This window comes from Euprymna scolopes, chromosome 38, assembly GCF_053919585.1.
Source record: "Euprymna scolopes isolate OS-2025 chromosome 38, ASM5391958v1, whole genome shotgun sequence".
Classification (NCBI taxonomy): Eukaryota; Metazoa; Mollusca; class Cephalopoda; order Sepiida; family Sepiolidae; genus Euprymna; species Euprymna scolopes.
Window position 1 is genome coordinate 15,900,541 of NC_136519.1, and position 16,945 is coordinate 15,917,485.

At 33.7% G+C, this 16,945-nt stretch overlaps 1 protein-coding gene across 1 annotated transcript in view; it reads left to right on the forward strand.

Moving 5' to 3' along the window:
• The window catches only part of LOC145263077 (mannosyl-oligosaccharide alpha-1,2-mannosidase IA-like), a 241,408-nt gene that overhangs the window by 220,881 nt on the left and 3,582 nt on the right, over window positions 1-16,945 (forward strand). Inside the window, exons 7-9 of the mRNA XM_080119946.1 lie at window positions 3,788-3,896; window positions 6,220-6,324; window positions 14,539-14,711. Of these exons, the coding sequence (XP_079976072.1) occupies window positions 3,788-3,896; window positions 6,220-6,324; window positions 14,539-14,711 (387 nt within the window). The remainder of the gene's footprint in view (window positions 1-3,787; window positions 3,897-6,219; window positions 6,325-14,538; window positions 14,712-16,945) is intronic.

Sequence of the window (16,945 nt, forward strand, 5' to 3'; positions counted from 1 at the left end):
TTCCTTCTAGACTGCCAGTGCCATTTATTCTTCTTTGAAAGAAATAGTGTGTGTGTGTGTGTGTGTGTGTGAGGGGGGTGGCATTCTCTTATAATTACTGTAGTGAATTGGAACTGACCATGTACTATTTTATCAGAAGGCTTTCTTTTGTTGACTTGAAAACAAGGTGTTTTTGAAAGCAGCGTTTATGAAAATCAGAATTTTATAGCTATGGATGGCTCAAATAAACTTGAAGATGACCAGAGGAAGCTATCATTTTTCTCCATCTCTCCTGAATACTAGACCAGTCTAATAATAATCCGATAAAATGAACACATGCTGTCTTCGATCACAATTTTTTTTTTAGTAGACTTAATGTAGAGAATGGTCACTGCCATATGCCAATTTATTTTCATTTATCAGAAAAAAGCCTGATATATATATATATATATATATATATATATATATATATATATATATATATATATATGATTTTTATATATATTTATAACAACGAAGGGGTTGATAGGGTTAGGGCTATGACAAAAGAATATTTTTATCATTGTTTTGACTCTCGAGTATATATCAAACACAGTTAATTAATTGAGAACCACATCACGATCTAAAAGCATAAGATATTAACTGGTATATACTCGAGAGTCAAAATAATGAAGAGAATATTCTCTTGTCATAGCCCTAGTGATAAGTATATATATATAGTGGATTCATCGAAAAAATTATATAAATGCAGTAGATTTGCAAAAGATAAAATGTAATTACTTTTTTTTTTTTTTTTTTTTTTTTTTTTTGGAGACAAGGACAAATGACGCAAATAAGGAAAAAAAATGTTTTGATAACACGAATAGGTTGGAGCAAAAAACAAAAAAAAACAAACTGGATCCATTATCTGGAACAATTTTTGTCCTTTTATTTATGGGATGTGGTGTTTGATCAGCACTGCTGGGGAGCCATGATTTAATATACTGTTTTGTTTTTAAATGCCCGAAACAGTGTTTCATAGTAAACAACTGGTCCCTGAAAACTTAAGACGGTTTAAGAAAGCAGGTTTGTTCAGTGACTGCAGAAGATTAAATGACTGACTGACAAAATTTTCCAACTAATGATTAAAAATAATTTTTTTTATATAGTTCTCACGGTTAAAGACCTTCCAAGAAATATATATATATATATATATATATATATATATATATATATATATATAAAGTGGAGACAACCGAAGCAACAATACTGAAGTTGCTTGCCAGGACACTATATATAAATGTAGGCAAATTTGGGCATATTTTATTGGTTTGAAAATATAGGTACGTTTTTTACCGATTGTCATAAATTTTTAACCATGGAACAGTATTATAATCTTTAAAAAGCCTGAAAATTTTCATGTAGTTTCGTCCCATGCAACCAAAGATGTGAGCATTTTGGTATTCAATGTGAGAACGAGTAGGAGATGAGCCTACATCAAAAATCCATGGATTAAGGAAATTACTTAGAATTGTATTCCTTGTTCAAATAATATAATTTTATTTTGAAAAAGTATATTTTTATGAATAAAATTTTAATTTATAGAAATACCACATTTTGGGGGTAATTTTAGAAGTTCGAAATCTCAACGACTATTGATCAGAATTTGACAAATGAAGGCTCGTTGGAAAGGTAATGACCTGAATTGTGGAATGCGCCATGCAATATTTGCTCTTAAGGTCACACATTATGGAGATGATCCATCAACCAGAGCATATTTTTGGCATTTTTTTACAGCCATAAAATGTTTCATTCCTAGTCATTTGTTTTCCTAGTTTTGCATATGAATTACAAAATATCTAATATTTCCCCAAAACCTCTGGCCTTGACGGAGGGGAGATTAGAACTTGCTTCTATCGTTTCAAATGATCTGAAATACCAGCAAGGAGAGACTTGATTCCAAATATTTCTCATATGTTATATCTCCCCTCTTTGGTTTTCATACATAAAGTAAATTTCACAATGTATAAGTATTATTTTATATTTAAGATATGCATAATCGTACCCTATTTCTATTAGTAGCTACGTTGGTTCAACAACTAACACATTGTCGCGAAGATTGACTCTCCAACTCTCTAACTCTAGCTCCATATCACAACATTTGAAGGGACATGGCTACCACCATTCGGAATTTCGAAGAATTATGGTAGAAAATACAAGAGTATTGCAGAGTGAGAGAAATGTAAATAGGCTAAGAATACTCGAAGCATTGTACATTAAAACAAAGAAGCCTCAAATAAATAATATTAATTATGAGTGCAGCCGGAACGTTTTTAAATGTTTGGGATAAATGTTTGAAAATGTATATTTGTGTTTGTATATATAAATGTGTTTAATATATGTAAAAAAAAACAAAAAAAAAAAGTCTGCCCACCTAACTTGTAACAAATTACCACGTGACTAGGAAAAATGTATATATAAGTAAATTAAAAAAACAATTTCTACATTTATATCTACAATATGCCTGAGGATGATAGAAGTACTTCTGTTGAAAGCGCTCGCGATTATGGATCCAACATATACAATTTTGAGAAGAACACAAAAAGGACTATTCGGAGATTGGAGAAGATAAAAAGGAAAATTGTAAAACAGAATAATTCCGTGCTATTCAATAACATTTGTCTAAATATATATATATATATATATATATATATATATATATATATATATATATATATATAATTGCTGTTGTTTTCCGAAATGAAACTATGATGTTTATAAATAGTGCCCAATAACAAGTAGAGGTCCATTACAGTATAAATTTCTGCGAGTTCTTTTGAAATCCAAATTCCTCAGACAACAATTATCAATTGAGATGCAAGAATTCTTTTACGAATATTTTTATTTATATTTTAAGGGGATAAATGTTGGGAAACTCTGGTAGACTAGCAAGATGCTGATAGCTTTTCTTCATATTGAGCCATGCATACCATGTGCTTAAGCATCCAAAGTTCATTCCCTTCTATCAAGTTTCGTTTATTTAAATTTTTACTTTCATCTTTCCTCATCCTTTTATGATCTTGTTATAGTTTCTTATTTCGTCCTTTGTGTATATTTGCTTATTTGTGTATGAATTAATACATTTTTTTATGAATTAATATATTTATTTGTATAAAATAAAATATGTATAAGATACGTTTGAAAGCCAAATCACAGCACAATATTATGAAAATAAATAAATTTGCTTGAAATTTATGATTTATATATTTTGGAGTCTAACTCCTTCCTCAGAATTTTGTACATTTTTTTTTTTTTTTTTTGCTTTCTTGCCATGTTGTTAAGTTGGCAACGCATCATTCCGGCATTTCAAAATACCACCACTGAGGGACAACACACGAACTTTTACTAAATGATTTTTCTTTTCTCCAACTTAATACCATTGCAAGAAAAAAAAAAAGAATGTGCAAAATTCTGAGGAAGGAGTTTGACTCCAAAATATATCAATTATAAATTTCAAATAAATATTTGTTTATTTTCGTAATATTGCGTTGTGATTTGACTTTCAAACGTATCTTGTACGTATTTTATTTTATTAAAATTCAATCAACGCTTCTATCACAGAACTCGCATCCCTGACATATTTATTTCTGTATAAATTAATGTTTGTTTATTTCTGTGTAAATTAATGTTTGTTTATTTGTGTATAAATTAATATATTTTTTTGTGTATAAATTAATATATCTGTGTACGAATTAATGTATTTGTTTATTTGTTTATCCTTTTCGTATGCTTCTATTTGTCATTGATGGTAATTCCCTTTTTATTTCAGAATATTGAAAGCAAATTGTTGCAGACGTCGCCAGGCGGCTTCAAGTATTTGGCCGAATATAAATCAGGCAGAATTGACCACAAAATGGACCACCTGGCATGTTTTGCAGGTTTGTTCGTGTTCAGCATTTCCTGGATTTCTTTTTGCAATTTCAACTTTCCAAATCTGTTCATTTTTTTTTATATGAATTTCGTGAATTGACCTGACAAGTTCCTCTTCAAGTAACCACGTTCGATTTACTCTGCTTGCCAAGCAAGCAGGACATTTGATGAAACTTTCTGATATTTGCATACTCTAGTGAAGGTTCTTCTATCATAATATAAAACTAAAATTGTCTTGCTTGGGTGTTGAGACCGTCCATCTGGTTTTGGTTTATGAGTTCCGGGTTTCAAAAATTCTGCACATGCGTGAATAAATAAATAAAAGCAAAGTCATAAATTTTTTTAAGATGTTATAGTAATTAATAAAGCTTGGTACCGCTGGAACTTTCACTGAGTCTACGCCATTTTTAAACACACCTTTTCCTAGTTGATTGCGGTATAATGCTAGTCTTGTGTAGTTCTACGAGGTCCATTCTCCCAGGCTTTGCCTCCGCTCTTTGAAAAGGGGTTAGTCTATTGCTATTTGCCTGAAGCATCCTTACTATGGTATGCCACCAGGACTACCAAGTCAGCTTTTGCAGGTCAGGATGCTTCTCCTCTGGGACTCTGACTTTCAATAACATTTTCTTGTACTTCTGCAGTTTAAAGCCCATTTTTCTGTGAGTCTTGCTTAGCAATGGCTGACGAAAGACAGAAACCGCCGGATTACACCGAGTGAGCAAAAAGGAGACGAGATCGAGCAGACGATAAAAATTGGAAGAAAAAAAGAGAGAAAGAAAGAAAGGAAAGAGTTTAAATGGAAAAGAAAATAAAGGCATAGTGTCATTGTGCTTCTTCAAGCAACAAGCCTTGTGACAAGGAAGGTAAATGAATAATTCCAGTATAAACACCCCCAACTTCCCCATGTTAAGAATGGCTTTCAAAATAAATACCCTCAACCTCAAAAGGTGTTCTTAACATGAGAAGGTTGGGGTTGTTTATTCCAAAAGCCGTTTTTAACATGGGGAGGTTAGGGTATTTATGCTACGCTGGAGCAGGTAGTAAAAAAATACCAAAAATAACTTTGCATATACAAACAAAACCAAATATTTTTGTTTATTAAATAATAAAAATAGCAAAAAAAAAAACTTTATTACTAAAAAAAATAAAACAGTAAAATTTATGAAATTATTACGGTAGGTTGTTTGTTTTATTTTCTTTTTGTTTTCTTTTCTTTTTTTTTTGTTGGTTTTTTTTTTTCTTATTGACTTCCATTCGTCCGGTATAATTCGGTGGTTTCTGTTGTCTGCTAGGCATTACCGAGCGAGACTCGCGGATAAATGGGCTTTAAACTGCAGAAGTACGCATTTTCCAACCCTTATGTCACAATTTTTCACTGTGAAAGAAAAACAAATACCACATATTCATCTCCGTAAAATGGCATTTTCTTAATTAACTATGGTTGTTGCTTTATACAGTTTTCAAGATTTTATTGCAAAACTAATTTTTATCAAAAAAAAAAAAAACAATATTGTGGTCACCAGAGCATCAAGAACTGTGGGATCTGAATTTATCAGCTCGACCCTCTCCCTGCTGTAATGACAATGTCTTTCTGTCTGATCTTCTCGGAACACCCTTGAGACAAACTTTGCACACATTTTCTGCATTTTCAGTTCCTCGCGAATAGTTGCATGTACAGTTTCCACACTGACATCAAACTATGTACTTAATATTTCTATAGACACATGGCAGTTCTTATTCATGAAATTCTTTATTTGGCCAATCAATTCTGATGTTCTGATTTCCTTACTCCTCCCACACCTCTCATCATCCCTCATAAATTCCTTGCCTTCCTTGGATCTCTTATGCCACTCAAAAACTGATGCTCAATTCATGCAAGATGGTCCAAAAGCAGTCTGAAGCATTCCATACGTTTCTGTCACATTTTTTTCCAAGTTTAAAACAGAATTTTATTGCATATCATTCGTTTAAAGTGTTCTCACGTCCAGATTGCATTTTTGAAATTCACCAGCTGTGACAATCTGGCTTTAGTAGGATGTATTCCAATTCCTGTTGTAGCTGTTCATTTGAACCTGAAATCATAAAAGTTGGGCAGTCATCTCATAAGGTGTAGAGCCATAATATACTAAATTTTCTAGAGTCTATGATACTTTTAAATGCATGTACAAAAAAAAAAGTAGTCTGGAAACTTATTTAAGGCACCTTGTAAGTGCCACAAAAGATTGAATTTCATCCAACTGGCTTTTTACAAATAACTTGCCTCAAATTTTGATCTTCTGATTTTAAATATCAAACAAAAACTGTTTACCATTTTTTTTTCTTGTTTTCCAGGTGGCATGTTTGCTTTAGGTGCCAATGGATCGTCGGACCCAGCCAAGTACATTCAGTTGGGAGAAGATATTGCCACAACGTGTCATGCTTCTTACAACCGATCAGGTGAGTGAACCATCATTATTTCTATCTGTTACACATAACGAAATATCAAAAAGAATTATTGCAACTCCGTGGAAATTCCATGGTGATTTTGGACATTGATCCCTATTATTTAGTGTTTACAATAATAATTTTTTTTTTTTTTTTTTTTAAATAATGAATATCAGAGTCAGTACTATGCGGAAAGAAATTTGTAAAAATATTTGACATCGTCAGCTAATTATTCTTTAAATAAATAAAACGAATATGTCTCTTTGTAGTTTTTTGGGATTCTTCAAACTACTGTTGTCACCTTGAGTGTTATTTTCACAACGTTTCGGTTGATGTAACCTCCAACCTTCTTCTTTGTATTTTGTCGAACTCTGGAATCTGCATGGAATAAGGAATGACACCACTGTAACATAGCGTGAATGCAAATGCATGCAAAAATGATGTCAGTGGTAGGGAAAAATAAAAAACTTTAAAAAGATCACGTTAGAGACTGGAATAACGTTCAAGATCATGTTAGAGGTGTGGATACATTTGAGAGCATGATCACGTGGTTGATGTCACGGCCATAACAACGGGGAAATAAATGTAATTTCTATTCTTTGTATATTTTGCAACATTACACCATGCTTTCGTTTTGTCAGCCATGACTGGGTGGGAGTCCTAAGTAATTTGCAATTCTATTTTTAAGTGTTGCCCATACTGTGGATTGTACCTTCAACCTCCAGAAGAGTGTAACTTTTACAACTGAATTTTACCAAGTCCTTTATTATTTAAGAAAACTTTGCAGCAGATAAATAAATTCCAATTTATAAATTGTTTGAGTAACATTTAAAAAGACATGATTACTGTGTCGTGAGAGTACATGTTTTATGTAATAATGTAGTAATTTATATACCTGTTTAGGAAGAAGAGGCATTGGCTGGCCTCCGAATTCGTGACAGGAGCATAGGTTGAAACTCCTTTCCTAACAAGAAAAAACCCCAAAAAAGCATCAGTAAATAGCAACAACTTGGGAACAAAATTTTAAAACTTAAAATAATAAATTTTATTCAACCAGCAATAATTTATTTTTGTATATAGGTCCCCCCTCGCCAGTCTTTCACAATAAACACCCGTCTAGCTGAAACTACTGTCAAAGATTTTCCCCACTCTTTATTTGTGCCAAAACCAAAACGTAGATTCCATGAACAAAGCTTCTTTCTTAGAAGTGCACACCTGTGGAACTTTGTTCTGTTTGCCTGTTTCCCACCTGACTACAACCTGGATGTCTTCAAGTCCAATATAAACAAATTCCTGATGAACCGCCCCCTTCAGTAAGACACTTTATCAAATCTCCAATACTAACGTACTGAACATGCAATAACCCTTATCCCTGAGTGGCTTCCGGGCCTTGATAAGTGGTGACTACCTTGTAAAAAAAAAAAGTGTGCAAGTTATTGCCATTCTTGAATGTTTGAGATCTAATGAGATCAAAAAGGTTACTGTCCATTAATAACGCGGAGAAATGTGCATTTTTATAAGACAAAGGTTCGGAATCATCATCCGAGTGAAAGAATGATATTTGCGTGATTGTAAGGGTACAGCTGGAAACCTTTCGTAACCAAAGAAATCCTTCTCGACTGAGGAAATCATTATGGTCGACATATTTTACCAAGAAAACCCTATGAATGAAGTATTCCAGGAGGGTAAAAGTTTTGTTGCCCGCATGAGGTTCATTAGTAAAGATATTGAATAATTTGTGCGTTTGCTGTTTGAACTTGACATTCTTAGCAGGGCAGTCTTTTTATGTCCTGTGGCGGAGTCCCACATGCATGATAATTTCGAGCAGCAGCGAAAAAAAAAAAAGCTATCGGGAAATTGCGGAAACATTATCTGGATTTGTTTGTTTTTGGTGCGTTGGCCATTTTATATTGGCTTTCTAGAATGTTCCAACCCATTCACTGTCTACATACGCAAATAGACAAAAATATAGTCCCATGGATTTGTGTGTAAAAGGAATGCATCACAGCCATGACTCTACACACTGACAGAACTGCGTTGGCGAACAGTGACAAAATCAAAAATTAATAAATTTCGGCCAAATAAATTCTTCTGATTCCGTAATGAGCGACTAGATAGTCACTACGCCTATAACGTTGAGTTTTTGTCTCTGCTATTAAAAGGCTGCTTTTTCTATTTAAAAATTATTAAAATGAACTTAATATACTGAATCATGGATATGCGAGTATAATGATTAAGATTTAATCTTCAGTGGCGAAGAGTAAATAATTTGCATATTTCTTTAAAAAACAAACTTTTATTAATTAATAATTCTTTTTATGGTTTCTTATTAGCTGAATTTTTTTATTTGTTTATTTTTTTATTACATTTTCACCCCAAACAAGGCACATTGCCACTTTGGTGTAGGGGGCTACTATCAGGGACAGCAACTACTGGGGCACTATGTTGGGATTTGGGCAGCAAGATGTCGGTTCACGTTACACTTGAACTTCTGCATGTCAGTACAGTTAGGGAAGCAGGGACCTGGAATGGAATTCCAGAGTCTAGCAGTTCTAGGGGAGAAACTATTGGAGTAGAAAGATCTTTTAGATCTAGGGATCTCTACAGTGTGGGGGGGGGGTTTAGCTGCCTGTCAGGTTTGTCGAGGGTGTCTGCGTCGTGGGGGCACAAGTGTCTGCAGTTCGTCAGAGCATTCACCATTAAAATACTTGTAGAACAGGCAGAGGGATGCAACGTTTCATCGATGGGACAGAGGCTGAAGCTTAGATGCCAGTTCAGGGCCTATCAGATTGGCGACTCTCTTTTGAACCTTGTCTAGGAGCGAGAGACTTGCAGCAGATGCGCCAGCCCAAATGTGACAACAATACTCCATACATGGGCGAATGGTGGCCTTATAGAGGTACAGGATACTTTCAGGTGTTAGTAGTTTTCTAGCATGGAAGAGAGAGCCTACCTTTTTCGCAGCAGCCCTGGCAATGTTTTCAATATAATTCTTCCAACTCATGTTTCCTGTGAACGTTAGGTCAAGCAGTTTGAAAGATGTACTCTCAGACAGGGAGTCACTGGCCATTGCTATTGGTGGCAGAGAAGGTTTCTTGTAATTATTAAAGGAAACCAGTTTAGTCTTGGCATCATTGAATGTGACCATCCATTTATGTCCCCATTCCACTACAGACTATTTATGCATAGTTTCTACATTCCGCATAATTGTGCATTTAGGACAAAGAGATTCTAGTAAACGCACTTATTTTTATTTATATTTGTATGTACATATAAAAATGACCTTGCCTGTGTGTATGCAGAAAGTCTTTACCAAACTCCTCTTTGAATTTTTGGTCTCCAGACTTGCTACTTGATATATAAGATCTTTGGACTTGCAGAATTTTTTATTTGATTTTTAGTTAGTAAAATACTTCCTTAAGGCGTCAAATTTGGAAAATTGGGAAGAAACAAACATTGACCTTGGTCTGGCGTAAGTCAACTTTACCCGTTTATTTCTGCGCATGTGTTAATTAAAAGTGATAAGTCAAGCAAAATTATTTTCTGCAGTTTTTGTATATGTATGGATTTCTGTCGTATGCTAACAGATAAGACTATAAGGATAAAGCTAAATGTTTTGATTTTGACTCTAGCTGATGGTGCACAAGTCATTTTTTACTTCATATTAGGTACAATATAATAATCAATAAAGAATTGACTCTATAATAATATCTATGAAATCTGCATGAATTATAATATGTAAGCATATTTTATAACTAAGCAACGGTAGGTGGCCTGCTAGTGTGTTTACTAATTTCATCATGAAAATTAAAAAGCTGGTTTTTAGTTAAAATTAAATTTTTTGGGTTTCAATTTTCATTATGACTAGTAGAGTCGTCCGGCATTGCACAGTCATAAAATATGCTAAAATATAGTTTAATTTACGCAGATTTCATATTCATTATTATAGAGTCAATTATATCATATTATATTGTACCCAATATATAGTCAAGATTTCAAAAATAAAAAAAAAAATGATTCGAGTGTCATCAGCTGGGATTGAAACCGAAACCAAAACATACTTTCATGATTGAAACTGTCCACAAATTAAGCAAAGACTGAAGTTTACTTGTACTCAATATTGTTGGACTGTGGAAAAAAGTGTGAATTATATTAAATATAATCTGGTTTTCATGACAACGCTATTTTTGATAGGCAAAATGCAAGCAAGGGCCAACTGACAGTCGACAGATTTTTATAATTGTACTAGCAGGCCGGCTGGCCGGCATTGCCCTATTGTAAGATACGCTTAATTCATGCAAATTACATATTTATCATTATAAATTCTCTATCAATTATTATCGTGAACCTATTCTATAGTAGTGAGATCAAAATTAATAAACTATATGATTTGGTGCCATCAGCTAGAATCGAAACCAAAGCATAAACTTTCCATCCTTATTCTTTAGCGCCCAAGTCACACTCATATATATATATATATATATATATATATATATATATATATATATATATATATATATATATAAATTCACCCATTATCCCTTTGTGTAAAAGATAATATCGCCCGATCAGCCAAGAAAAGTTTCAAACAACGTTGTAAAGTCTACAAATTTTTTAATTTTATATAAAATAATAAAATTCAAAATGGCGTAATGGAAAAATACAATGCCATTCTGCTGGAATCAAAACCACAACTTTCCACCCTCATTCTTCACCCTGAGTTTCACCCATACGCATATATATATATATATATATATATATATATATATATATATATATATATATAATTCACCTATCTTCCCTTTTTTAAAAGATAATATCGCTCGATCAGCAAAGAAAAGTTTCAAGCAAGGGCATAAGGTCTACAGAGTTATATATATATATATATATATATAGGGTGTCCACAAAGTCTAGCTCCATAATCTACATGGGGCCCACAAAGTCTGGCTCCATAATCTACATGGGGCCCACAAAGTCTGGCTCCATAATCTACAAGGTGTCCACAAAGTCTGGCTCCATAATCTACGGGGTGCTCACCAAGTCTGGCTCCATAATCTATGCGGCACCCACCAAATCTGGCTCCATAATCTACATGAGGCCCACAAAGTCTGGCTACATAATCTATAGGGTGCCCACAAAGTTTGACTCCATAATCTACAATCTTGGAATTACGTATGGTCATCTCTATGATCGTGATCTGAACTGTTTTCTATAATTTGAATATTTATACAAAAGTAATATTGTGTGTTATTGTTTCGAAGGACATGATGATGAATATTTGTAAAATGAATATCTTCAATAATTCATATCGTGTAATTCGTTATAATTACTGTCGTTTTCATCAGCTAAGAATTTTTCATTTTATTAAATGAATTAAAAAAAAAATACATTTTCTTTCTTGGTCGTTTACTTGATAGGAATTACTTTAATTATAGGCTGTCAACAAAAATGTTTAATCTTACATGTGGGATAATGCCAGCTGTCATCTTTGTCCATTCCGCATTTACCTATATTCATGAAGAGTTTATTCTTCTGAAAAATCAATCATTGATATTTGCTAGTGAACGGATTAAATACAGCCATAACAGAAATGATAGAAAGATGCCCGATAATCTATATGAATGTATTAAGCCTTATTCATAGTGGATCAATACTTATAAACAAGTCATAATCTAACATGAAAAGTTGTCTTGTCGGATTTTATAAATTGGACCTAAATAAAATTTAATGCAAGAAGATTCGGCTGCGTCTTGCATTTCCGGTGGATCGAACGTGCCTCAACTGCTGTTTTCTATTAACTACCTCAATCTAAAGCATCTGCCGTTGATGTTCTTTTTTGTATTATTATTTATTCACTCCAAATAATGCATACTGCCACTTAGACGTAAAAAGCTATTATCTGGGACCATATTAACAGGGGAACTATGTAGGAAGTTGACCAGTGAAATGTTTGTTCATGTTAGTACAGTCAGGAGCAGGAAACAGGGAGAGAATTCCAAAGTCTAGCAGTTTGAAGGAAGAAAGTATTAAAGTTGAAGGCTTTCCGGCATCTAGGAACCTCTAGTGTGTATATATATATATATATATATATATATATATATACACTTGTGCCCGATATTATTCATACCCCTCGGATCTTTGAGATTTCTATAAGATTATTGCTCAAACCAGAAGGTAGACAATATTAAAGGGATTTCAAACAATAAATCAAGCATAAGCATTTAATTTAAACTCAACAAATAAATAAATTATGCAAGTTTGAAACATTATACAAAGAAAAACAATAATGGCACTAGTTCAAAATTATTCATACCTCTCTTACTAATAGTCAATAGCATGCCCTTTATTCTTAATAACTGCCTGTAACCGTTTTGGATATTTATCAACAAGGTTTTTACAAGCATCAACACTGATTTTTGACCATTCTTCAATGCAGTAGTTCTCCAAATCCCTCAAATTTCTAGGTTTCCGCTTTTTAACCTCAGTTTTCAATATGTGCCAGAGGTTTTCGATAGGGTTCAGGTCGGGACTCTGGCTAGACCATTCCAAAACATTAATTTGATTATCCTCAAACCATTTCTTGACTATTTTGGCAGTATGTTTTGGATCATTATCCTGTTGAAGGACCCAGTTTGGTCCTAAATGGAGCTTCTCCGCATCCTGTCTAATGTTTTTTCTGGAGTATCTCCAAATATTGCTCCTTCTTCATGGTTCCATCTATCTTGACCAAACTACCTGGACCACTAGCCGAAAAGGAGCCCCAAAACATTAGGCTACCGCCACCATGTTTCACCGTGGGTATGGTGTTCTTTGGGTTGTAAGCTTCTCCTTTCTTCCTCCAAACGTAAGAAGCATCCATATGGCCAAACAATTCAATTTTTGTTTCGTGAGTCCACAAAATACTTGAGAAAACGGACTCTGGAGAATTCACATGGTTCCTAGTAAACTTTAGACGTGCTGCAAGGTGTTTTCCGGTGTGCAATGGAGTCCTTCTTGGTCTTCTTCCTTTCAGACCATTTTCATGCAGAGTCCTTTGCAATGTTTGCCTTGATATTTTTATGCCAGAAGACTCCAGATTTTCTAAAATGTCCTTAGTAGTGGTGGTTGGATTTGCATTAACACTTCTTACAATATTCCTGGTGGCTCTAGCAGACAGTTTCCTTTTCCTTCCTCTACCAATCAAGTTGTTTGTTGTGTGGTGGCTCTGGAATTTTTTGATGATGCTCTGTACTGTTGCTGTAGGGACCTCAAATTTCTTGGAAATTGACTTTTAACCTAAACCATCCTTATGTGAATTCGCAATTTTAGTCCTAAGATCATTACTAAGCTCTTTTTTCTTCCCCATTCTAATAATTTTTATTCTTTTATTGGTTTTCAGTTGATATCATTTTAATTTCTGATAAAATGCAAAAAAACGAAATGAAATTAATCAAAGGTTGTATAAAAGCATTCAAAATAAGAATCAAACAGGAAACAAACAGTCAGAAACTCGATTAATACTGAAAAAATAAGGGGGTATGATTAATTTTGAACATTGCAGATTTTATAAATAGCTGTATATTTCTTTTATTACAAGTATCCCGAGATTTTAAGATGACGAAAATGATCAGAAGAGGTTTATTAAGAATATGTATCAATATGGACGTAAACAATAAATTCTAACAAAGTTACACCTAATAAACTCAATTTTCAAGGGGGGGTATGAATAATATCGGGCACAACTGTATATATATATATATATATATATATATATATAAGAAAAAGAGTATTTCTTCGAAACTCCGCGGATTAAGGACTATCCACTTATCTTGTGCTTCCTTTTTAAAATTAAATATGTTTTTAACTCCTTTTCAAGATGTCTTTTAACATGTTTTATTAATCATTTGTTCATATATATATATATATATATATATATATATATATATAAAATCAATGCGAAAAATATATAAATGTTTATATATCCACGGGACAGAGTTAGATACCAGGCTCCTTACATGAAATGGCTTCATGCCTTATCTGGAGCGATTTCCATTAAAAAACAAAAAAATTGCAGAAGAGATGTGGCTTCTTAATGCAAAATGAAAGACCTTTTTTTTTATTATTATTCGTAGTTAGATCTATTTTAAATTGGAATTGATATTTGTTAAAAATGTAAAACGTAAAATGAATTTGTACAAATAAAACTTAAAAAAAAATTCTTTATTTATTAATGTGATTTCTCTGCAGTTACAAAGTTGGGCCCGGAGGCTTTCCGCTTTGAAGGCCAGACCGAAGCCAAAGCAATGCGCCAAAATGAGAAATACTACATTCTCCGACCGGAAGTTGTCGAGACGTACTTCTACATGTGGAGGTTTACAAAGAATAAAAAGTACCGCGACTGGGGCTGGGAAGCAATCTTGGTAAGTATTAGCAATTGACAGTCTTCAAAATTCTCTCTCTCTCTCTCTCTCTCTCTCTCTCTCTCTCTCTCGCTTACTACTCTGTCTCGCTTCTACCCCCCCTCCTCATCCCACCCCTGGCTTTGAAAGACAGAAACATAATGTCATGCTCACTGGGTGTCTTGTCTCTGGCTAACTGAGTTCTCTATTCTCTCTAGGTTGTTAGTTTTTCTCACACCTCAAGCTATTTCCTATCTCTACAAATCAATTGTTGTCATATTTGGGCTGGTGAATCTCTATCCCATTTGAGTTTTTGACAAAGCACAGAAACGTATCTGTAATTCGATTGCCCCCCCCTCTATTTCTTATTTACTGCAACCCCTCTCTCTCTCTCTCTCTCTCTCCCTCTCTCTCTCTCACACACACACAGACGTAATGTTGCTAGTCTCAGTCTTTTCTATAAATATTATTATGGCATGCGTTCTTCAGAATTGTCTGATCTATTCCCTGCTTCCTTTGTTCCAGCTCGTTTGACTCGTTAGTCTAGTGGTCTTCATCAATGCCCTATTTTAATACCACATTGTAATGCAGCTTCTTATTCCAGTAGCTTCTTTCTAAGAATCGTAAGGATTGTGGAACTCTTTTCCTCACTCTCTTGCTCACTGTTTTCCCCCTACCTATAACTTTGGTCTGTCAGTAGGCATCTTTTGTCTTTTTGATAATTATCTTTGGTTCTTGTTAGCTCCTTACATCAAGAGGCTTCACGCCTTGTCTGGGACGATATCCATTAAAAAAGTTAGGTGTTTTTGTTAGAAATTAATTGTTTTAAACTTGGAATAATTTTCATGAATCAAAAATGCTAAAATTTTTTAACATAGCTTGTTGAGACTTAACATGTAGAGGCCGACAAAGAATAAAATGTGATGCGAATGTGGTTTAATCCACCCCTCTTTCTCCGCCATCTCTCTCACTTTTCACCTCCCTTGACCTCGAAGAGTAGGAATGTAATTTTGTGCTCGCTGTGTGTTCATGACTCTGGCTTGACTGTTCTCTGAAAGTTTTAACACTTATTTGAAACAATCTTTTTTTATTATTATTATTTTAGGGGTGGGGTGGGATGGCAGACATAGCACAAAGCTATTGATTTGACGATTTCATTTCTTGTCAACACAGAAAGAAAGAAATGGAAAGACAAGTGTAAGCTAAACAAACGGAGAGGGAAAGAGAGTAGCTTATACAAGCTAGTAACTTTTACGTCTGTGTGCATCGTATCTTTACCTCTTAATTCTTTCATTCTCATTCATTTTGTTGAATGCAGGAACATCCACTAGTTCAGGCATGTCAAATTCTGTGGGTAAGTTTGTGTTATCATGAAGACCACATGTATACAGCAGTAGTCTTCTTAGACAGGTTAAACCAGCTTCCTCTGCTAGAGGAAGTTTCTAGGGAATATCAAATTCACAAGCAGTCCTCAGTTGCATGTCTATCCTTGCCTGGAGAAATGATGATGCTAGGTTTGTAGTAGGGTGCCGACGCCCTCCTATATACAGCACCTAGTATTCTCAAATGGTCACCCATCTGGTACTGGCTAGGTTCAACGTTGCTTAACTTTGGTGATCTAACGAGAATACACACACACACATATATATATATATATGTATATATATATATATATATATATATATATATATTAGGCACCGCCAAAACTGGGGGGGGGCAGGTCAGTACTTTTTGACGGACCGTCTTTTTAAAAATCTACCAAAAATCAGGTAATTATCCGATCAATACGAAATTTTCAGCGATTATTAGGAGAAGAATGAACTTTATAACAGTGTACTTATTTTTCATAAACGATATTTATATATATATTTATTTTTGCTTACAAAACCCCCCCTTGTTTTGAAGTGGGAACAAATATGCTTAAAATAATCATCTGAAACTGAAATCAACATATTGTGTTGTTGTAAGGGACAGAATTATAGATTAAAAAAAAAAAAAAAAATTGTTTGCATACCTTATTTTGACGTCTGAATATCAGAACTTCGATTGTGTTTAATTATCCCGCTTTTGAGTTTTGAAGTGTGAAATTCGGTGAATATGTTAAGTAAAATAATTAATTTAAGTTAAGCAAAACAAAACAAAAAATTTTTTTAATATTTATACGAAAAAAGCTATTTTAAAATTTTTGATAAATAAATTAACAATTTTTTTTTAGCGAGCCGAATAATGCATGACCATTATTAAACAGGGCATGC